This window comes from Cotesia typhae, unplaced genomic scaffold, assembly GCF_013202065.1.
Source record: "Cotesia typhae breed Kobodo isofemale line unplaced genomic scaffold, CoteBio_Ctyphae contig_33, whole genome shotgun sequence".
Classification (NCBI taxonomy): Eukaryota; Metazoa; Arthropoda; class Insecta; order Hymenoptera; family Braconidae; genus Cotesia; species Cotesia typhae.
The window spans coordinates 2,381,152-2,405,397 of record NW_027423741.1 but is presented as its reverse complement, the minus strand read 5'-3'; the positions used below and the strand labels follow the sequence as shown (position 1 = coordinate 2,405,397).

Below are 24,246 nucleotides of genomic sequence, written 5' to 3'. Positions count from 1 at the left end.
TAATTATTTAAAATTCTGCCTGAGAATTTGAGGTATTCATCATTATAAAACTATACTTATAATTAACGAGTCTCATAGATTTTTTTTTTTTCTATTTTTAGCACAATAAAAATGAAAATAAAAATTTAAAGATGTAAAAAACTAAATATTTAAATTCAATTGTACCAAAAATGAGAAAAAATTCTTTAAATATATGATGTAATCATAACATTTGTCGTTGAACAAAATCCTCTGACAATTTCATAAAACTGAAATATTAAAAATAATAATAATTAAAAAAAAAAAATCTATACTAGGGCTTTAAATTTATTATCACTCAGGACTTTGTTCCTCGGTCATGCTGGATGGAAGTTGTGTAACTCGAAGGACAAACTGCAACACTCAGAATCGCTCCAGCGATGGTGTTCACTTGGTTCTATTTTATAAGTTAAATTTGATGTTAGTCCGCAGCCGTCTGATATCTATAAAATCAATAATAAAATAACTAGTTAGTTTATTATTTCAATAAAAATAAAACTAGGCCGGAAATTCATAATTTTACATCAAAATAAAAGCGTACATACATTGGAGTAAAATGATAACATTGACTGATCTGTATACTTGCTTCGTAGAGGTGATGCTTGATTGGTAGTTTGTACATAGCCGTCTGGCAAATTGATGCCGTATCCATGATCAACGGAATCCAAGTACCCTCTGCTACTTGCTAGACTACATCCTCTTGTTGTAACGTCTGCAAGTGGGTAATAAACTAATTATTTGTTTGTTTTACTTCCCAAAGATACGAAATATAAAGAAATAATAAATTAGTTTAAATTTAATATCTAATAAAAAGTATCAGAAAATCAGACTAGTTCCCCTACGATTTTTGTTCATACAATAGATAAGACATACAATACAAGAGACACCTTGAGTACTCGCCATCGAGTGATTGGAATGAATATTTTTTTTGTGAAAGAAACAAGGACAGGGTAGTTGCCACCAGGTAGTCTTCCTCGTTTCTTTCATTATTTTCGTAGCGTTACAGCTACATGTACTGTTACAGCGCGTCGACGATCTCTGCCCCCATCTTCCGCTGCCCAATTGCGGCCATTTTGTTGTTCTTAAAGCTCGTGTAACTTCTGTTCGTACTTCGGTGTTTAAAAAACAGTACAGTACAGCGACAAAAAAACCCTGAAAATAAAAAAAAATATTTCTTATTTTTGTCCCAAAATTTTTAGAATTTTTTTATTGAAAAAAATTATTATATAAAAATTTGCACTTGTACAAAATTAAAAAAACTACAAGTGCAAAATTTTTTTTTGTTTTTTATTTAATGAAAAAAAAAAAAAAAAAAAAAATTGATAAATGTTTGATAAATTCCAGTATCGTAAAAAAAATAAATATATATATATTTTTTTCAACTTAATATAAAAAAAAAGTAATTACTTGGAACGATGCAAAAAGTTGGTCACCAGTAAGCCAAATCAGCTCAACCCGCTCATCAAATCCGATACTGTAGGACAGCCCGAGGAAAACGGTGTAGTGAACTCCAAAAAGTGGTACAAGTACCAAAGTACTTCTGGCCCATCGTCTTAATTAATTAAAAAAAAAATCAATGCTTGAAAATTTTAAATGGTAAATTATCTTACCGGTAACGATGCGTCTCTTCGCAAACGGCTGATTTTAATTTTAAATAAAGCACCCTTACAATATTGACAAACAGGCCAAAGTTAATCTAAAAAAAAAAAAAAAAATTAATGATTATTATTATTGTTAAAAAATTATTATAATAAATAGTATAATTGTACTTACTACTATGGAAAGTGTGGTCGGAATGCGAATTACGGAAAATACGTAGGGATTTAAATTGATAGTCCAGCAGAAAGTATCTTCAATACAAGCGCGCATTAATATCCAAGGCAGTACAAATATCAGTGGCAGACCTTAAAAAGTAAAATAAAATAATGCATTTATTTGCTTATTTTTTTTTTTTTTTTTTTTCCAGTTTGTTGTTTGCTTAATTTAATATTTACCCCATCCAAGCGCGACGTAACCAGCGATACTGGAATTGGAGTTGGTGAATAATGCAAAAAAAACTAAATTATGAAGATAGAGGCCTTCCATCAATATCCAATAGTAATTTGCGAGTATAGCGTACTGCCAGAAACTAGTAAATGCTTTGCAATGCCAATTACTTTCGATATCATCATCAAGCCAGTAACTTTCTCCGTTTTTAATAAGCACATCTGAAGAAAGACCCAGTCCGGAGATGAAAATAATTTCTTTGAGCAATGCCATAAATGCCCGGGTTATAAATGACGCAAATAGATGCATGTGAAGCATGTTTCTCGGACACCGCAGTTTCCTTAATATAATATCATATGATTAAATAATTATTCATAACATTACATTACGTTAAATTAAATTACATTGGATTACAAACAAACAACTACTTGTTCTATTTTATAAAATAATTTATGTAAGCTACTTACTTTATTGTTGCCAAGATGCAGAAAGCGACAATCAGCGCTGACAAGGATACCGCGTACCCAACTGTTGATATTATTTTAACCACCGGCAGATATTTCTATTAATAAATTAATCGCCGTTAATATTAATCCATATTTTTCTTTTATTTATTTATTTGATTATTTTTACACCGCTGAAAAAATTCTAAAAAGCTTTTATTTTTTATTGTTTAATGGATTTAAATAACTTTGTTCTCGGTACTTTAATCTGATCCATCCGAGCAGAGTCTCATTACCTACGCTAGTTTTATTACACTTTTGGAATGCATTTAATCCTGTAATTTCATTTTCTTTTATCTCATCTGTCTGTTTCAACTCTGACATTTTGATTGTTGATACTCTTTCACTATTTTTTATTAAATTTATTTTTAGTTAGCTATTTGACTTTCTTGTTAATTTAAATTAAAATAAATTATAATTTACAACAATGGTCGTTATTTTTATAATTAAAATTTTTTATTTACTTGTAAAATCTGTCAAAAAAAAAAAATTTTCGAGTTTTTTTTTCTTTTTAGTATGAATTTTATAAATATCTAATGAGACATAAAGAAGTTTTCATACTTTTAGTATCAAAAACAAACAAAAGCTTCTTATAATTCTTTTTCTTAAATCTAACATGCTTTGTTTTTGGCTCTGAGCCCTAAACTTTCTCTTAGAAATTCTCTTTGGTGCTCGAGTACATTCTCTTACAATATTAAAAAAAAATAAGAGATTTATTATTGATACCATTATCATCATATAAAAAAAGGATAAATAAAACTTTTAAGACAAAATCTCATTAAAAATAAATACTGAACTAGATAATTGTTTTAACTTCGTATTTTTTTACATCGGCAAACAATATTTAATTATTTTATATCCCGGTTTTAACTCAGAGAAAATATAAATATTTCATAGAATATTAAAACAAAATAAATCACAATAGAATACAATTAATAATTTACTTTGCTGTTAAATCAATAGAGCTGAAATTTTCCAATTAAAATTCAATATTCTTAAATTAAAAACAAATCTTTTTATTTCAAAAAAAAAAAAAAATACATCTTAATTTAATAATTAAATATTTTCTCTCAATTAAATTGAACAGACATCTTAAGATAATAAAAATAAATTTTATTATAAAATGCAAGAAGCATATCAAAGAGAATAAGCCTTGACATGAATTTATAATTCGTTAATTTTCTTCATAAGAAAATAGTCTAGATAATAATTGCAAACCAGAATCTCGGTAGTAATTATTATAAATTCCTTGTGTAGAAATATATCAACAGTCTTGATCATGCTGATTCTGACTTTATCAAACAGTTAGACGCAGTCTCTGTGTATATATCGGAGGCTTAAACCGTGAAACCATCAAAGCTTTGGGAATTTAATAGCATCTTGGGTATACAGGGAGAGACTCTGTTACTCTCGATATTATTATCACTAGTATATCTAATATTCAATCAAACCCGTGCACATATTTGATTATATTACCTTGACGAGTGTGGCGTTATCTGCCTCCATATCTGGCAGATCCATTAGTACTGTTACAAGCGGAGTATTATAACATTCCGTGTAGTTGCTCCATGTACTATTTGTTTCTGCGCTCCAATACCATTGTCCGTCAGACATGCAGTGTCTCGTGGCATTTGCCTGTTATTTATTATATATTATATTTATTATTAGTATAGCAATAATAATATTAATAATTTATGATGTAAATTTATCAAATAACTGGGAAATTCAATGTTTTCATTGCTTACCTGCAAGTCAAACCCAGCGATGTAGTGAGGACACGACAGCACTGCAAGCTCGTTGGGAGCCGTGGGCGGCCAACAAAGTATGCTATCCCAGGTCTCAGGGCACCAACCTGAAAGTTCAATTTATTATGCATCAATAAGTTCAATGGTTTTCTTGTTTGAAAATATTTACATTGAAATTCTTATCGATGCTAGATACTTTATTTCCATCAATATAAGAAATTTTTCATTCAATTCTTCGAAAGATATTTTACATTACGGAAAATATAAACTAATAAAGTTCAATCGCTTTTATTTATTTTATTTTCAAAAGGAATTGTGACGTCAAAGGAATATTTTTTATTGAGAGATTGAAAATTTTTTTTACTATTTCTTGAGTAGTTCATTTCAAAAGTGACTTTGTAGATTTATTTATCGAATTTCTGATTAAAGAAACATAAATATTAAATTTTTCTGAGGTCTTAAATTACATCAAAACGCTAATTTATATTTTAATTGTTTGATTATAAACTTAATTGCAAATATTCACTTAAAAAAATTTTTTTTTTTAAATTAAAAATTAATAAAAAAAAAATAATGGATACTTTTTTGAAAAAAAATTTTTTTTATGATTTAATTTTAGATAAATATTAAAATAAAAAATTGATTTTATTAATTTATTGTTCGTCCAAAAATTAATTGGCATGTAGTGAAAAATTGGCACAAAAATTTTAACTGAATAGCTTAACAGTAATTAAATTTCACGCAATGAAATAATCTCTAAATAATTTTGCTCGCAGTATGAAGAATAAATAAAATGGATGTAACTTTGAAGCGGGTGCATAAAATAGTTTTTATAATTGGACGTTGATTTATAAATTGTTTCGAGAACACAGTGCGTAAATGGTGGCTGCATATGGGATAATAGAGCAGCAGAATATGGATTTTTAAAATATATATCAATAGCTGACAAACACTGACATTAATTAAACGTTCGAGAGAGGAATATGTAAATAAATCCTTGCTATCTCACGTGGTATGTAAATTCCAATTTAGAACACTTTTTAACGTACATTGATACCGATATCATCTACCTATCAGAGTATGGATTTGATATTGCGTAATAAGGACTTGGAGTCGGTTAATTAGCATCTAATAAACTTACGTTTGCTGTTTAAATTAAAGTAATTAAGCTTCTTGATTAATCTGTCAGTTTCTTAAAAGCTTAAAAAATAAATTATTAAAAAATTAAACTCTATAAAGACTTTTAAACGAGTACTTCTTATAAAAAAAATAATAATAATTAATTTATTAGATAAATTAAATGAGTAAATCTAATATATAAGACGATAAAAAGTTTTACGATAATTTTCCTTCATTAATTTTTGTTACCAGTTAAATTTCAAAACAAACTGCCGCGTAAAAAATTTTTCATGCGACGTACTTTATGTTAGAGAGAAAGAGTAAAAATTTTTCAACAGTGTGGTTTTGTTAAACTAATCAAACAATGTAATATCTCTGATGTACATATACATATATCAGTTGATAAAGTTTGGTAACGCGCATTAAATTTGAATTTCCTGTTACTAAGTAACCCTGCGGTAAATAATTTCATATTGATTCGCTAAATCATTTATAGATTAAATTACTCAATTACTAAATTTATTACAAATTCTGATTGAGAATTACGACATTTATTAGTTGACACAAGTTTGTGTGTTACCTCATAATTCTGTGAACATACCTAAACGAATGTCCTCTTTTAAATATTATTTAACTTTAAATTTTAAATGTAAAGTTCAAATCTATAAATCAATTACGCAAAATAAAATAACCCAAAGATTCATTAGCAATTATAACACTTTACAGTAAAATTTAGTAACTAATCGAATCATTAATCATGTATTTACTCATTTAACAAATTTAATAAACCACCTCAAGCTTGATTGAAAAATTTAATTAACGGTGATTTAATATCTCATTTCATAAATTTTAATCACTGGTTTTTGATTTGTGAGGTAATATTTAATTATTTTATTTAAACAGTAAGACAAATAGCGATATTGATTATGCATTAATTTAAGCGTATGTTGGTCTACTAATGTTCACTAAGATAATCCTCCATTATAGCACATTGGTACTCTCTCTCTTAATTATTTTTAAAGCTACTCGTGTGGATTCAGGGCAAGTGGAGATATACTCTCACCACATTATTAATAATAATAACATTATATAATAAATGTCTATAATATCCAAAACTCGTTAATCTTCGTGATAATTTATAATTTATGCCGTTTCACAACACCAACAATAATTAATAAAAAAATAAAAATTATTTTTTAAAATTTAAATTAATTCATTAATACAATTGTTATTCTTATCGTGAAAAATTACCTGCTCGAGGAGTCGAACCGTTGTTGCAGCGCTGCGCCTGCATTTCGAGCATTCTTTCTTGAATAACCGGGCTGTTGAAATCGATATCCTGGAACAAATATTTATTACATCCTTATTATTAAATAGTTTAGTTTGTTATTTGTCAATTAATCATCGCGTCACCCGACATTTGATAAATAGCTACGTTAAAAACAGTCATATTTGCATCGTACATCCTACACGGTCACAATGCCGTAGTTCGCATCTGTTGTGACGATTTCCATAATGCCTAGGGATGAAAATGGACCACGTACTCAAAATATGTCCTCCTTTTTCTTTTATCTATCTTTATGCGGAGCACTTTTACAAGTGATATATGTTCTCGAGGGTTTCAGGAGAGATACCTTTCTCATATTTTTGAATATATATTCAAATTTTTAATTTTTTTTACAATAGTTCTTCCTTAAATTCCTATCAATTTTTACGATAAAATAGTTGAAAATCATAGCAGATAAAAATGTTAATCATTTAGATTGATCATAATTTAGAAGATCATAAAGTAAAAATTTATTATCCGAAATATGTACACGGAAAAAAATTGTATGTGAAAATTACAGAAATAACTGTAAAATTAAAATTTTTTAAATAACTACACATAAATATTTATATAAAATATATAAGAGTTTATGCGATTTATAATTTTATAAAGCTTTATATAATTTAAATGATGCATTTTTTAAATATTTAATTAAAAAATTTTCTGCCGCTAAATTAAAATTTTTTCAAAATAAAATAGATAGTTTTTAAAATATAAATTTGATATGTCTCGACAGGTGCAAAACTATAAATTCACCAGATTTTTTTATAATTTTTACAAGATTTTTTTTCCTTGTTAAAAAATCCTCACTTTACTGAGAAAAAATTTGGCCTAATGTGTTAATCGATCGATTTTTATTACTTCAACAAGATTAATTTACAGTTATTACTCAATTTAGGCTCTGACGTCTGTTTTATCAATGCTAGTTAATTAAATACATATATCTTCCGAAATTTTCAGCAGAAATATACTTGTCATTGATTGCCATTTCGAGACTTATATTTAGCCAACAAGGATTATTTGACCCCATTGCACCTTTTTATCAGCTTGCCATTCATCAATAATCTGAAAATCTTGACAACAAAAAAATGTTTATAAATAAAATTTATGTTTACTTTTAAATCCCGTTATCAATGACCGAACGCTTTTATCTAAACAGTATAAAGATTTAAAAAGGAATATATTTACGTCAAATATATTTAAGTTTGTACATAATCGCGTGACTGGTTCTTCTCTAGTGTTTTACATATATACACTACAGAGTTGAGTCGAGATCGTGTTATAAAATATCATCGCCCATTTGTAGTTGAGATATCCTGTGAATTTGTCTTCTATTTTTTTCTTTCATTCTAACAAGTACATCACCTCTTTATGGACATTTATTTATGGCTCTAAAGTACTAATTCTCAAGTTATCTATTTGTCATTCTTATCTATTTATTATTATATTCAAGCTTTCAAAGTTGTTTTTTAATTTTTTAAAATTTGAATTTTAAATTATTTACAAAAAGGTCGACGATCTTTTTAAAATTTAACAATATTCACTTAAAAAGTTCAAAAATTTATGTTGATAGTTTCAACCTCAAACTTGCTAGGTCAGATTTTTGAATACAAATTTTTATTATCGCACTGATAAAAAAATAATTTGAATTAAGTAGAAAAATGTTTAAATCAAATAGAATTCAATTGAAAGAACAACTCCTTAGTAAAAGAATTTTTCCACTTCATTCAAGATGATCAAACTCTTCAAATATTCTTGGTTCAAAAATTTTTCTTTTAAATCAAGTTAACTTTTTCATCAATGCGTCATTAAATAAATGTTCAGTGGCTGAAAAAATTTACACTAGAATACGCATTTATCACACAGTATGTTGGTAAATATACCCTTCATTTAGTCTCAGTACATCCAATTTGTTGATGAAGTAAACACGACGTGACGCCAATTTTTATCTTCACCCTTTACGTCAAAAACTCCTACAATTTCATTTATTAATTAATAATTAACCCAATCCAAGTTCATTGTTAAGCCCATAAAAAATTCTTTCTAACACTGGTTGAATTTTCGATATACAAACAATAATATACATCGGGCTGCCGGAAAATAACCAAAGTTAACTTGTGCCAACGCTTTTAGCTTTTAGTTTCAATAAAATTTCTCTGGTAATTAAATTCATCCCCATATTCAATTTCCTTTAACTTTTTCCTCTTTTCAGTGCTTGGTTAATTATCAATCCCTTTGTTTTCATAAACATTTCCCGGGTGGCTAATTAACAAACCACATGCTGAGTGACCAAAGTAAGGGCCTAATTAATTTTTATTGATAACTTTCATCAGCTTGTTATTATAGTTAATTATTTTTCTAGGACTTACACAAATGAAGATTAATTAGTCGAACACTATTGACCGAGAAAATTACTATAATTATTATAATTATCTGTACGGGAAATTGTGGATAAGTACATTTAACAATAATTAAATCGGCGACGTATTGTTTAATTGGAATTCAAAGAACTTGGTCCAGTGTCTGAGAGTTTGTTGGAAATCAATTGACGTGCTCGATAGCGTATTGGAGATAATAGGTAGAAGACAATAGTCTAACAGGTGTTGAATTTCCATAAGATATATGCATATTATCTATTCTGTATTTCTGGGCTGTCTGCTAAACACTAAAGATGCACTAATTAAAATCTGTTTATATTAATTCGAACTATTGTTAATTTAATTGGGATGATGGAGAATTAATTTAAAATAAATTTTAAAATCTTCATTAAATATTTTTATTTATAAAAAATTTAATTATCAAAAAAATTTTTCGAGACATTGTCCTGAAATTTTCAGCTTCAGAGAATTTATTCAATTTATTGTTAAGCTGTTTAAAAATAAATAAATGAATAACGCGATAATTGAATTATTCATTTAATTTTGGAAGTACGGAAATTAAATCGACCATTCTATACTTCAATTTAATAGAATAATTTAAATAAATAAATAAATACAGAGCTGATTGAGAATTTTTCTCACTCGACCTATCAATTACTTTTTTTGTTTTCATTTAATTAACAAAAAAATACGAGTTCATTACTCATATGTTTATAATTAGTTTATAATATAATAATAATAATTCTTTGTAGAGAATAACTTTTCCTGGGCGTGACATTTTATACTATGGCAATAGTGCTAATTAACTCACGTGCGCAGACATGATGCTATTTATTCTCTTCTCCAGTTTATCCTGGCAAATCTTGTTGGAGATAAAGTTCACTGTGATCTGCAATCAAAATAAGTAGTCTTAAATCTCGACACTTTTATCAATTAACCATGGAGGTGAACCCTCATCACCATTGCCATTAAAAAGCTCATTTGCTTAAAATCACTCTAATGTATTCCGGTAAATGTTTTCTTGCATATTCTATAAATTTAAATATATTAATATTGATTTTCAGTTTTGTTATTTTTTGAATACTTAAACAGTAAAAAATATTGTGTATTTGTGTTGAATACGATCTTTGTTAAAAATTTTTTGTGTTAAAATAACATTAAGTGGGTTACTTTGTTATTTAATTTCAACACAAATTTTGTGTCGACCGTATTTAACATAAAAATTGTGTTTATTTTACACAAAATTTTATACTGTGTAAAATTAAAATAATAATGCTTTTTTTATTGAAAAAATAGTCCGAGTAATCACTCGGATTGTTCCGATCTTCAATAATAGTGAATAATAATCATTACACAAAAGAAGGATTACCCGCGAGAAAATATTGAATTATTCAAAACAAATACGGATAATCACTACTTTAGTTTTTATTGAATGGAAATGGGAAGTATCTCTAGAATTTCCACTGCGATTGATATATGTATATCAATAGATGCTACCAAATTGATCATTTAGCGCTAGTAATTTGTGTTCGCTTTCTGTAAGATCGACAAATAATTTAATTATGAAATAGACATTCACCCGGAAAATCACTTACATGATGTTATTAATCATCCAGAGTATTATCAATTAATTTATGGCTTCGTCCTTAATTTAACCATTGAGTGAGATAGGCTTGAAAATTTTCGGAACAATATTCCAGAAATAACTTTAATTTTTAAATAATTTTATTTGTATTTTTTAATCTAAAATATCAATTAAAAATTTTTTAAATATTTATTATGGAAAAAAGCTCAGATGAAATTTTTTAATTTATAAAATATTTATATGGGAAAAATTTTCACATTTTAATATTTTTCATAATCTTTCTGCAAGATACAAATCAATTGCAATTGTACTGAGCGATAAAATTCAAAGTTAGAAAACCAACGCGATATAACATATATATAATTTATCTATTATAAAAAAAGATAAATTGTGTTAGCTCTACGTTGAAACTTGCTTGAGTTTATTTATTTTCAAAGTGATACCACGATAAACTTTTGTGTATATAAAATATTTCGATTTTCAACGGGAGCTTTGTGCACGCGTATCATGATAAAATTTTCTACTGCTACTGGATTTATCTCGAGTTTCCGCGTTTGTATAGCTATGCTCTTACGCTACATCTGATCGTACTGAAAATACTTATAAATGTATAAAACTCTTTAATCACATAAATATAGCTGGAATATAATTTTAAAAGTGGAAATTTTTTTTTTTTATTTTAAAATTTGATTTATAGTAGATAAAAATATTTATTTTTTATAAACAGCGGTGTGGTTTTTAATTCCATTAAAAAGAAGAAAAAAAATGGATTGATAAAGAAAAAATTATTAAATGAATTGATAAAAGAGACAAAGTAGTAATTTGTGAAATTACAGACTCATAGACACTATATATATCCGCACCTTTTGGATACACCCTCGGGTGGTCAAACAATTAATGTAGAAGATGTAACGATGTCTCTCTGACGATACTTCGTTATCAGAAACATTTATTTATAAAAATTCTCTCGATTAAAGTCTTTCAACGAATTCATCTGTTCGTTAAGTCAATTTGGTATTTTAAACAAAAAACTTTTCTATTTAATTTGTTTATAACTAAACGTTGAACTTTACGTAGACGCTTGGATTGACTAAAATAGTTGGGCTTCTTAAGAAATTCTTTCACTTTAAACTATTTCTTCAATATTAAAATTGTTTCGTTTAAAATGAATAAAATTATTAAACAGCAAAATTCTTGAAATTTATCAGTCAATTTTCGATTATAAATTTTATTATTATTATTATTATTATTGTTAAGTACATAAAAGCTTAAGAAAGATATTTCTCTACGGCATATAATGTTTCTCTATAATGATACCGATAAGGGCAAATAAGCTCCTGACAAAATTCTATTAATTTTATGATAACCTTTTTGAAAAGATGTCATCAAAGTATATTTTTATACAATCTACTCAACTTTATCTTTTTCCTATAAAAGCTTCATTATTATGAAGAGAGATGTTAGCATTAAAAATTTTGTCAAAACATTCATTGAACTTAAATTGGTTAAATAATACTATTTACGAAAGAGTTCGATGGAAAAGTTGCTCTTTACACAAAGTTAAACTTCTATCTAAAACTATCCTGCAAAAGTTAAATTTAATTGAGTTGTGTGATGAATATTTAAGCTTGCTTTATGATAATATTACCTATGTATGTATGTCAATACACGTTATTTCTGTTTCTAGGATATTGTGGTTCGTATACCATGAGTGCAACTAGTATTGTTTCTGTGTTAATATTTGCTCAGTTTGACCTTTAACAATATCATAATTATTATCATTTGCTATTACAATTATTATTTCCTCTATTTATTATTATTATTATTATTATTATTATAATCAAAACTCTTGGCTTGTTTCATTTCAGGTTTCTCTCAAGTTTATAATAATGTAGTTACATTTCTGAATATCAAACAATTAAATTTTGATATTTAGAATTTAATTCTCGAGAAATTTTCAATTTTATTACTCCAAAATTTTAATTTTTTTTACTTGAACACAATTCTTATTTTAATTTAGGCGTTTTCTGATTGTTAAAAATTTCTTCAATATTGTAAATTTTGGCTTACGCTATTTGATCAAATTATTTTGTCGGTATTTCATTGTTTGATATTGAAATTGATCTCAATTGCATGAAAGTGTTCTCAATACCTGCTAATTTCCTTAATAGATATAGCATACCGCACGCAATGAAGACGAGTTAAATTTAGAACCAGAATTCAGTTACAGGATCGCATTACTGATCAACAGAGAATCCATCATTAGACGATAAATATTAAAAAATAATTTTTTTCTCTATGTATGGACAGATTTATGTCCCGCGAAGAAAATTGTTGGAAAAATAGGAAAGCTTACAAATCATCAGAGTAGAAATGTTCTCGGTGATTTATTCACTCAGAGATTAAAATAATAGATGTGTCTATGCTTTCTATTTCCTGGGAAATTTTAAAATATATAATCATACCATATTTCTTGAATTTTGGTTCTAGCAAAAAGTGCTTTAAATTCCCAGTAATGAAATGCGTTAGCTTCAAATGGATATTATTTCTAGGATTTATTTTTCAGTTATCGACTAAAATTTTTTTTCGCTTTATCTTTTATTTAAAGTTTGAATTATCGCGGGCTAGACCGTTCAAGTGCAATGGCTTAAGCTCCAAGGCTCGTTGCACTTTAAGGAAAAGAGATATATTATTTAAGTGAGTAAGATTTTTGTCTTGAGATAAATCACACCGACTGGAAAATATATTGACTGAAATAATGTGCTTTTTAAAGTACTCCCAGTATTTAATTTCTTAAACTACGAATGAAAATGAAGAAATAAAAATAATTTTCTTTCACTTCGAAATATCGAAATTGAATTGCCGTAATAACAATCATAGATAAAAGACTAAATAAAATTTTATTCATTCCTTGAAAATATTATAAATAATTGTCAAATTTTCCTTACAGTCCTCGACTTTGTAAAATGCTTCCGCGAACATAATAGTTCAGCCGTAAAAGTTTATTGTGAGTTTCGATTGGTACTTGAAATGTGCTATGCGATCCCTCACTACACCTTTTTAGAGAACGGTGAATTACGCGGGTGTTAAATTTCACAACCAATTTTTACACCTACTTGCTTTTTAACCTACACTCACTGTCCTCTTATTATTATTTATTGTTTATTATTTTACAACTTCAAAAGTTAGTTACTTTTTTGGGTTCATTACTTTTACGAAAATTTAAATTCTTAATTAAGGGAAATTGTTTTTTTTTTTTTTTTTTTTTTTTTCAAGATCAAAAATATTTTTCTTGAACCATGTAATTTTTTTTTACTTTAAATAACTTTAATATATCAACGCACAATTAATAATTGAATTGAAAAAACCTAAGATAAATAAGTTCCATCATTAACTTTTACATTTGAACTTTGAGGTTCAGGCTTTCTACTTCAATTAACTTTAGAAAAAGTTTCATTGTTATACTACTTCTTGCTCTCGTGAAAGATTGTAGTAAAATATTGTACCTGTGGAACAATTTCTACCTTTAGTAACTCATCCTTTGGAAATTAATTCAATCAAATGAATAATTCATTAAGGGAGGCAATTAAAATGAATGTACCTTTTAATTTTACTAGATATACCATGCTCGCTTAGCTCACCCTCATTTCTTCAAAAATCCCGTCATTATTTAATCGACCAATCAACAATCGAATAAAAAGGTTACAGAAATGACGTAAAGCGACTAAACATCCGCAATCAATTTTTTAAGAGGATAATCCTTTAATTTTATTTCCGGCGAGTTTACGGAAGTGAATAGTTTTCCGACTTCGCTTTAAATTTATTCGGCTATCCCGTAGATTTATGATTATATTTATACATTCTGTGAATTTATTAAAATATTCTTATGTTTTCTGTGATGTATAAAAATATCTAATATATACACATTGCAGTCTATAAATAATTAATCTCGTAAAAATGTGGATGCACGGAGAAAAGTTTTATGCATCTTACAAAAATAATAATTTTTTCATAAAAAAATAAAAAACAATATGAAACATGTAATTACAAGCATGTTTTTCTAATTAACTAATTACTTTGTACTCAGTGAACAGATATGAGATTTTATGAAAATGAAACCAGAGTTTTAAAACTCATTATTAACTTTCATTCAACAAACATTAACATAATTAAAAAAAAATTGGTTGTCACTCTTTATCTTTACCGTAATTAAATCAGTAATTGTAATTGTAATTACAAGAAGATTTTGACGCTATTTTAACGAGAGTTTTCTCGAGTATATGATTTCCGTTTTTGAGTTTCCAATCAGTCATTTGCCGTTTTCTTGAATAATAAAACTTCGTTCCCTCGTTAATTCTATTTTCATGAGGGAAAAAAGCCAAGTACAAGTACATTTATTTTCAGATATTTATTCGAGCGTAATAACAAAAAAAAAAACGCGAAACAAAAACTCCGCGAATAGAGATGACTTACATTCACAATTCTATTCAGCATAGAAGTACTCGTTGAAACGTATACTTTTAGACTTAAAATGTTTTTATGGAGATTTGATAGATAATATTATGAAGTATGAATTATTTATGCTGAGAGATTTTATATTTTACGAAATAACGACGAGTAGAGCAGAAAAATAATTAGAAAAAAGTCAGAGGACAATAAAAGAAGCTACAACTCGAACATCACATGTGTCTGACCATTCTTGATGGTTATTACTGCGACAGCTGCCAGAAAAAATTTTTATCCAATTTCTGGATTTCCCAATGTCAAGATATTAGTTTATTTCTTTATTAAATTTGTTTTATTCTATTAATAAAATTATTATTTGTGTTTATTATGCCACAAGGCAATAAAAACAAGAACATAAGTCAATTTTTTATGTTAGATTATCACTTAAAATAAATAATGTCTCGGGTAATTCAAATTCATTAAAAGTTTTTATGTCTAAAAAATTAGTTTCATAATTTATCTTTTTTTTTAATTAAACTAGTATCTTGTATCAAGAAGAAAACTTTATTTTTTTTCAATTACTCCAAAGAGATTGGAATTTCTTCAATGACGGAGGAACTTTATTGCGAATCGGCCATTTATTTAGTTCTCAGTTAAAATATTTTTTTTTTTGTAAAGCAATTTTTTCTGGATGTAATCCCATGGCTTCTTTATTTTTTCCAAAAAACTTTGCTGAAGGATCTTCTAACAATAATAATAACAGCAAAAATCATAAGTGTCATGTAATCTTTTATCAACAATCTTGATTTTTTATCAACGTATCTTCAATTACAACGGAATACTTTTAATTGATACGGCAAAAATCATCTTACGGTAAACTTTTCAAGGTTATAAATATTTATAAAGTTAAGAATTCAATAACTTTTATGTATTTTGACATTTTAGATTTATTTATTTTTGTATTTATCTTTGAAAATTGTTCGGCTGGAAATAAGTACGACGGATCATTCAATCTAAAGTTGTGAACATTTTTGGCAACTACCTACTTTATATACCTCGGTTTATATTTTTCTATTGATAGATTTAAATTGACAGGGATCTCGTTTAGTTACTTTTGTCGTGTTTATTTTTTTTCTATCTGTAGTGAAAGGGTCCTATCAATTTTTTTTTTTTTTTTTTTTTTTTTTTCGTGATAAAATGACTACCCTGATGATTCAATAGGGCTCTGGGGCTTTTTCAAATTCAATTCAGTGCTTTATTGAATTCTCGCCATGAGATCAAGGTTTTTAAAAATATTTTTCTATTTCAACAACTATTTTATTTGTCGACTAAATTTTTCAAATTTTTGTTCAATTGTAATTTTACTCTAAATTTTTTATCTATCTAATTCGTCTGAAAAAAAAAAAAAAAAAAAAAAAAAAAAAAAAATTATTTTGAAATGAAAATAATTTTTTTTTATTCCTTTAAAATTTTGTGATTAAATCTAAAATCTAATAAATTAAATAATCAATTTCAAATTTATCACTATAATGAAATTAAGTTTTTATAAAATAAAAAAAAAAAAAATTAGTAATCAATATTACTTCAATTACAAAACTAATATCAGAAAATTTCCAGAATAAATGAAGCTTAGAATAATATTCCACTTACCAACTCGTTAAATTTATTTTCTCCGCAAATGTACGGAAAAAGTCTTATCAGTCACGTAATGGGAAGAAAACTATGAACATTAGTCCGCCTACGGCAAAGACAATTTGCATTAGTCTTCTATACTCTCTTCGAACGAACTTCAAATGAAGCTCCCTAGTCTTTCTCTCGATAGTATCAGGGCTTATAACTCAGAAATCAATCCAACATTAAGCATTAAGATAAAAAGTGATTTTTGCAGAAGCTTTTCAAACTTATCATACATTTTAAATTGTTCACTGTTTATATTAATTTACCATCACTCCGATTGTTAAATGACGACTCGACTCTCAAAACACTTGTTAAACATAAATAAATGAAATTCAGTGCTTTATATTATATGCTCCAATCATATTTATCTTGTCAAATATAATAAAAAAATTAACAACTTATTTGTATATTTACATACAGACTTCTGTAATTTCAAATCGTACGTGACTTTCATTGATTCATTTAAATAAAATTACATAAAAAACAGCTAGGTTCTCATAAAACACATTAATTAATGGTAATTTTTGTTTGAAAAATCTGTCATTTCTTATCGAAAAAACTTATGATATTAATTAAGTACACATTTACTTTCTAATAATAAATTCAATCGGCCCAATTATATATTTCTGTGTATAACAACTTTTAAATATTGTAATTAAATTATTTTTTTTTTTTTTTTTTTCAAATGCTAATTTAACAGTTCAAATTTTTTATTTTTTTACTTTCAGTATTTATTTAAATATTTTATTTTTTTTTCTTAAATTATCTAACGGTGAAAATAAATTTTTATTTTTTTATTCAATCATTTGAATTTGGTCAGCTCATGGTAAACTCGCGCGTCTGACATCGAGCGTCGTTTTAACGGTACTACACTTGAATCGTCGGGATATATCGTCGAGCTTTACGCATGACTGACAGGTTTATTCTTTACTGCTTCTATATATTTCGCGTGCGCAGGTTTTATTAATATATATACGTTAAGTATAAGTACATATCTATTCGCTCCCCGCCAACTGTTGCTTCTTCTTCATCGTCTTCTTCGTCTGCCTCTACTCCTTCTTCATTACTTGTTTTGTCAAAGTTCTGATAGTCTCTTATTTAAATAAAGCACCACGTTATTGATGAAGATGACAGTACCGCGTTGCAGTAAATGCATTTTTGATTAACAATTACTTATTTCACCCGATTGTCAACAATTATTATCGATTATCTGGATTTAATTGCGATTATTCTGATAAAATTAATTTTTTATGATTTTTATTTATACGAGAAATTATTTTATAATTGTTTTCATGATATCTTGATCGATTTTATCAAAATAAAAAAATAATTGATAAATGAAAATAAGAAACTGATAAAAATAGTCAACGAATTTAATTTCGGTAAAGTTAGAAAAACTAAAAGAAGAATGTTTGCTTTCCATTAAGTAGATTAAAGTTCGTGCATCTAAGTAAATTAAGGATTAAATTTTTTTACATTTACTCTTTTTTTACACTGTTATTATTATCATTTTTGTTTTTTGAATTCATTGACCAAACTACTCAGGGGAATGAACTTGCATGTGATAAAAAAATAACAAAAGCGTTTGACGTAAGAGTGCCAGATAAACTTTTAAAAATAATCTAAAGATCATATAAGATATAGCGCACGATATATAATCGATAATTATTAATTGAGGATTCCCTTTTGCACTTGAAAATATTATTTATTTTAAAATTCCCAAATTGACATGACATTTCTGTGAAATTTGTTTACCGCGTCTGTATTTGCCCTCTTACATCTTCGATCTGAAAATTATCATATATCATATTTTTAATGTTATTTTCAACTTTTTTTTAATTACACAGATGATTTGCTAAGTGGCAATGACGTATTGTTACATATCTCATATTTTATTTAATCTCTATACATTTTTAATATTTACAATTCTAATATGATAGTCAAATTATATTTACTCTTTACTATTTAAATACAAAAAAAACTTCGATTTATTCTTGATAAATCTTTTGTTTATTGAAATTTTAACAAACTGTTTACTCTAGTATTGATTTAAATTTTTATTGTATTGTTATAGCGTTATTTCATCGTCATTTTTTCTATTTACCTTTCTAAATTTATTTTTTTGTATTTAACCTAATTATTATTATTGTAAAAAAATTGTTTTGTTTTCAAAAATTCAAGGTAACAGAAAGGAATAATTGAAAAACAACCTTTATTGACTTTAAATTATTTTTTATATTTATTTACACTTGCATAAAAATTTATTTTTTACAAAATTTTAATAAAAATAAATCAATTTAATATTTTTAAAGAAGAAATCATTTTTCTTATTTTTTAATATTAATTTAATTAAATAATAAATTATTACCAAAAATAATAAATATTTTAATCAGAAATTAAAAATCCAACGACTAAAAAAAGAGTTCCTTGGCACAGTCGTTCAATACCACTTAACAATAATTCAATGCAACTTTCTACATTCTCTTTCCTGACGTACTTTCTTACAAACGGTTTCGAGAGTGCAGTTTAAATGTATTAGTCTCGGAGGTCCGCGATAAATCTTCACAAATTATTAACCTAAAAGAGAATCAGCAATAATAAATTTTTTCCACCATCTTTTTATACATTTTCTCACATTTTCACTTGCAACAATTTAGGAAACATACAAATCTAATAACCTTTTCTCCTCCGTAAAAATAAAAGTCAAGTGATGAAATAAAATACAAAATAAATCAATTATTTTTTTTTATTATCTACTAGCTTAAAAATAAAAACATTTATGAGTTATACTCTATATTATTAACGTAAAAAACAACCAGTAAAGCATAAAGTATAAACTACAGAGTGCATATAACATTTTTCTGTTATTTTAAGGCTGCAGTAGATGAGGGTTGTTTCGTATTTCATTTTCACCAATGAGAAAGGTCAGCATATCTCTCATCGTTAGATGATAAATAGTGTCATTTACTCTCGCTGCAATGAAGTCCTGTATATCCGGCAATATTTCAGGCTTAATGATCTCGATGCCTTGTGGGGTGAGCTCCTGAAAGACCTGCCGAGAATTAAATGGAAAAAATTACTCCAGGCTATTACTCTTCATTTAGTGTAAAATAAAAAAAAAAATTCTCTCTGATATTATATTTTTGTACCTCATTCATGACCGAGCTGTATTTACTGTTCCCCATAAAATTGACCATGCGTATCTTTACATCACGGATCGAAAAGTCCAGATCGAAGCTTTTCAAATACATCCCCCGCGAGTAGCCCAGCACCGTCATGAAAAAAACTTTAAAGTCACTGGCTGTTGCTGTAAATGGCCCAGAACCGTGGAGTTCAAATGTGTCCCCAAGTATTCCAGAGATGTTATAGTACCCGTCGACGATTACTGTCGGTATTGTGAGATTTACAGCTATCGTTGGCCCTAGAAGTGACAGCCGAGCTCGATCAACTACGAATGTTGATAGTCCGCTTATTGTCACGTTGTCGACGAATATGTTCAGACTGAAATAATATTTATAATGTGTCAAAAAGGAATATTGCTTCATTATCAGTTTATTTTTATTAAATTTTTTATTTGACACAAATTTATCGATTTTTTTTTTTTTTTTTTTTTTTAATCAACTGGAAAATTCTGAACTGTTAGAAAAATTTTTTATAGTTAAATTAATAGAAGCTTTTATTTTGAAAATGTACCAGGTGTTTTGCTCAGAAACTCATTTTTATTCGCAACATTTTGTAACGAAATCAGTGTACAACTAAGTTTATTTAAACAATTTATTCTTATCTACTAATATTATTAATTTATGTGACGCGGGAATTTTAATAATAAATTATTTGATTTATTTTGCAATAAATATTTTGCATTAAATTCTACACAAAAAAATATCAATTTTTCCCGTTTCAAAATTTTAAATTAACATTTAAAAATATTTTTATCTTTGCAATTTTTTATTGGAAAAAAAAAAAAAAAAAAAAACTAATAAAATTCTTTTATTTTTTATCAGCGCTTCCAAAAAATATTTATTCCCCTGAATCAATTGAATAATTCCTTACATAAATTACTTAAACAAGCGATAGACTCCATTTTAAAATTATCCATATTTATCTCGGAACAATTAAGAACAAATTGAAGATCCCCCTCATTAGAATAAAAATGAAGTAGCTATTTATACTTATTGAAAACATGTTATCAGTATACACAAAATACATTATTCATAAGCGTGACTGATGGTAATACGTTTCAAAAATATGTCTACCTTGGTGATATCTATATTTTTCTTGTGAATTCTCAAAAAAAAAAAAAACATACACGTGCTTCATTGTATGTCAGTGTATTCTACTCAATTATATTTAAATAAAGACCACTCCTTCATTCAATTGCTTATGAATTCATTAATTCATAATTTGTTGTTACATCTGTGTAAATATCTCATAACTATTAATAAATATTAATTCAAATATGAGTGTGTTTGAAAATTTATGAAAAACACCTTTGTTTAAATTTAATCCGCGTTATTTTTTTAAAATTATCTTAATAATTTTTTCAATGTGTCATTTCGATGATTAATTTAATTTGTCGGATAAATATCGCTCCGCGATGAAATAATTATTGTTTTGTTATTTTGCAAGTATTATTAAATTGTAAAAATTTTATCGAATGTTTACTTACTCGCCGATTTCCGGGTTGTGAGTTTCCACATAAATTTCGTGCAGTTGCAGGGGCTCAAGTACCGGGACATCGAGCTCTGGAAATCCATACGGCATCCGGCTGCGGAATTTCTCCAGCAACCGTCGCAGCTTAAAGTCCAGTCCAATTGACGCTGCACTGTCGACTATCCTTTTTGGAATTAGTTTTGTTGTTCTTTTTCTTTTTTTTGTTTAATTATTGATCGATAAAGTTTTTAAAATTTGTCTCTGTCTCTACTTACTGTAATTAGTGGTCATGATCGCGGTGTTCATCAGGAGGTTCCTTGGCTTCTCCACGGCATTGGAGACTAAAAAATTTCAAATACTTTGCAAAAACATTCTTTAGCTTTTTCTTCAATGTTAATTATTTATTACACTGTCATTTTGTTTTGCTGATAAACAATACCGTAATCGGTTGCTGTGTCTGTCACATGATAAAGCAGCTCCTTTTGTCGCTGAACTACGCCCGTCACTGTAAAAAATTATCATTTTATTAATTTAATGCCTTCAATTTAAACTTTATTAAGAAGTTAATTTATATTTTATATTTTTATTTATTTTTTTATTAAATTAATTTTGTTTTAAAAATTTCATTACAAACTTTTTTTTGCGCAATTAAAAAACTTTCTTTACCAAAATATTAAATTTCTGTCAATTGAATGAAACAATGCACTTGTTTTTTCTTTTTTAAGATTTATCAATTGAAATGAAAAATCTAATGTAATTTATTTTTTTATTGAAATTTAATATTTGATTGATATAAAAAATTTTGATAGCTTTTTTTTATATTTTATAAAATTTTAATGATTCTGGCAGATATTATTCATTTCAAATGAATTTTTTAACTTTGAGGGGGATAAACACTTTGATAATTTTTTATTGATTTAAATAATAACAATTTTACATTTGTCATAAAAAAAATAATAAAATAAATAATTGAAATTATTAATAAATTTTGAAAAAATTTCAAAGCTGTAAATCAAGAAAAATATTCTTTTGAATAACGCAATAACAATTTTTTTTTAGTAATTAAATAACAAAAAAAAAGTTATGAACTCAATTATGAGATATGTCTTTTTGTTTAAAAAAAAAAAAAGAACTAGTAATTTTTAAAAACAATAAATTATATTTATTACCAGTTGTCATGCTCAACTATTTGAATTTAACGGAAGATAAAAATAATGTTATAAAAAGAACTGCGTGCATGGCCATTTGTTTTCCACGGTGATGTGAGGATGTGACAAATAATATCCGCGCAGAATCACCAGCATCATCAATCGTTGTTTGATCTGATCTATGATTATATTTAATCACTTTTTTCTCCATATGAGATATGACAGTCCGACAGATTTTCACGCTCATGCAATGTATAAGAATAATGAAAATAAATATAAAAACATTAATAAAATTTTATAATTAATCACTCGTAATGTTCCGCTCTCAAAAATTTGAAATATTGTATACCGTAAAAATCAATAAATAAATAAATAAATAATTACATAATTATTTTTAAAAATATTTAATGCATAAAAAAAAAGAATTATACATTTAGTTATTATTCCGATGAATAACTTTCTGTTGGTGACATAACATTTGATACTTTAAATTGCGAAGTATTGTATATTAAAAATAAATGATTTTAAGTTTAAATTTAAAAACTTGTTTTGTGTTATATGCATTTAAAAATTATTGTTTTTAATGCTGGAAATTTTAAAACACCAACTAATAATTTTTAAATCAAATGAAAATTTTTTTTTAATTTTAAAGTTTGAAATCAAAATATTAAATGTATGAAAAAATCATGAGAGACATTTTTTATGGGAAATTCAATTTTTTACAATAAAAATCCCTGTCAATTTTATAATATCTCTGATATTTTACACAGAATTAAAATTTTTCATTAAAAAGAATTTATAAGAATGAAATTCGTTTAAATTTGAATTGAAAATTCTGAGATAAATATTTGAGAAACGAAAAAATTTTAAGAAGCATTTTTTGTTTAATTAAAATTAAACTTATAAATTTTTTTCGTCTCTCCCACCCTTAAACAGAATTAATTAAAAGTCTGAACTTGAAATAAAAATTTTTTACCAGTAATTTGATTAACAAATAAAACTTACAGAAGTTGGAAGCGCTGGTAGCAACATTGGAGATGCCATCGAGCAGAAAACCAGGTCCTGGACTCCGTGGACTGGAACTGGCAGTAGGACAGGACCCGATGGTCGCCGATACGACCAGGAAGACCATCCGCCTGATGGCGGGAAACTTCATGCTGAGTGATTCTATTAGTCCACTGATTAGTATAGGTAAGTGAGTAAAAGTAATAAAACAGCGGCACAACTCGTTATTCCCCACAATAACTAGTTACCAGATAAAAAAAGATCAGTTAAAAAAAAACTACCGGACCGAAATAAAAATTGTAACAACTTATTCCACTGTCCGAGAATTTTATTGACGACGAACCGGTCGCGAGCGAGCAGGAAGCGAGACTGACAGGATGAAAATGTGCATCTGCGTTAGGCCTGGCGGTGTACCGCATACGAGGAGAGTGTATTATATTGTATGTAATGTATGTGCACTGCAATCGAATGGTTAATGTTCACCGCAGCATTACAAGAGTTTGAGGAATGCGTCAAAGAGTCTCTTTTTGTTGGAATATAACCAACCAATTCAAGAGCTCTCCGGCTCTGACGCAATCAATTACTTATTGTAATCTCAGGGTTCACGAACACGGGATTTTTTTTTTAATTTTAGCTTTTTTTTTTTATTTATAATT

General features: G+C 26.9%; 2 protein-coding genes across 6 annotated transcripts; both read right to left on the bottom strand.

The window, feature by feature from the left end:
- Positions 1 to 288: 288 nt before the first annotated feature.
- LOC141526186 (parathyroid hormone/parathyroid hormone-related peptide receptor) lies at positions 289 to 17,832 on the bottom strand. 3 transcript variants are annotated; one of them, XM_074241025.1, is made up of 14 exons: positions 17,776 to 17,832; positions 16,758 to 16,845; positions 9,888 to 9,965; positions 6,623 to 6,710; positions 4,253 to 4,359; positions 3,984 to 4,142; positions 2,472 to 2,566; positions 2,013 to 2,344; positions 1,792 to 1,922; positions 1,629 to 1,714; positions 1,426 to 1,570; positions 906 to 1,170; positions 564 to 730; positions 289 to 461 (listed from the first exon to the last, which is right to left on the bottom strand). In XM_074241025.1, exons 3-14 carry the CDS (start codon positions 9,897 to 9,899, stop codon positions 336 to 338), a joined length of 1,713 nt encoding a protein of 570 aa, XP_074097126.1. In that variant the 5' UTR covers positions 9,900 to 9,965; positions 16,758 to 16,845; positions 17,776 to 17,832; the 3' UTR covers positions 289 to 335. The 3 variants fall into 3 exon arrangements, with proteins under 3 accessions (XP_074097126.1, XP_074097128.1, XP_074097127.1); XM_074241027.1 differs by lacking the exons at positions 289 to 461; positions 17,776 to 17,832 and having other exon boundaries at positions 570 to 730; positions 919 to 1,170; positions 16,758 to 17,727; XM_074241026.1 differs by lacking the exons at positions 289 to 461; positions 17,776 to 17,832 and having other exon boundaries at positions 570 to 730; positions 892 to 1,170; positions 16,758 to 17,726.
- A 1,684-nt stretch (positions 17,833 to 19,516) lies between these two features.
- Positions 19,517 to 24,081, bottom strand: LOC141526220 (uncharacterized). 3 transcript variants are annotated; one of them, XM_074241089.1, is made up of 7 exons: positions 23,591 to 23,718; positions 22,607 to 22,764; positions 21,877 to 21,942; positions 21,713 to 21,778; positions 21,454 to 21,616; positions 19,934 to 20,285; positions 19,517 to 19,836 (listed from the first exon to the last, which is right to left on the bottom strand). In XM_074241089.1, the coding sequence occupies exons 2-7, from the start codon at positions 22,614 to 22,616 to the stop codon at positions 19,654 to 19,656; spliced, it is 840 nt and encodes a 279-aa protein (XP_074097190.1). In that variant the 5' UTR covers positions 22,617 to 22,764; positions 23,591 to 23,718; the 3' UTR covers positions 19,517 to 19,653. The 3 variants fall into 3 exon arrangements, with proteins under 3 accessions (XP_074097190.1, XP_074097188.1, XP_074097189.1); XM_074241087.1 differs by lacking the exon at positions 22,607 to 22,764 and having other exon boundaries at positions 23,591 to 24,081; XM_074241088.1 differs by lacking the exon at positions 23,591 to 23,718 and having other exon boundaries at positions 22,607 to 22,918.
- Between the last annotated feature and the right edge of the window lie 165 nt (positions 24,082 to 24,246).

Coding starts and splice junctions, on each gene's coding strand:
- LOC141526186 (XM_074241025.1), bottom strand. Junction 1,715..1,791: donor CGACCACACTTTCCATAGTA/GTAAGTACAATT, acceptor TTTTTTTTTTAG/ATTAACTTTGGCCTGTTTGT. Junction 1,571..1,628: donor GAAGAGACGCATCGTTACCG/GTAAGATAATTT, acceptor TAATTAATTAAG/ACGATGGGCCAGAAGTACTT.
- LOC141526220 (XM_074241087.1), bottom strand. CDS start 23,741: ATGAAGTTTCCCGCCATCAGGCGGATGGTCTTCCTGGTCGTATCGGCG. Junction 21,617..21,712: donor GATCATGACCACTAATTACA/GTAAGTAGAGAC, acceptor CAAAAAGGATAG/TCGACAGTGCAGCGTCAATT. Junction 20,286..21,453: donor CACAACCCGGAAATCGGCGA/GTAAGTAAACAT, acceptor ATATTATTTCAG/TCTGAACATATTCGTCGACA.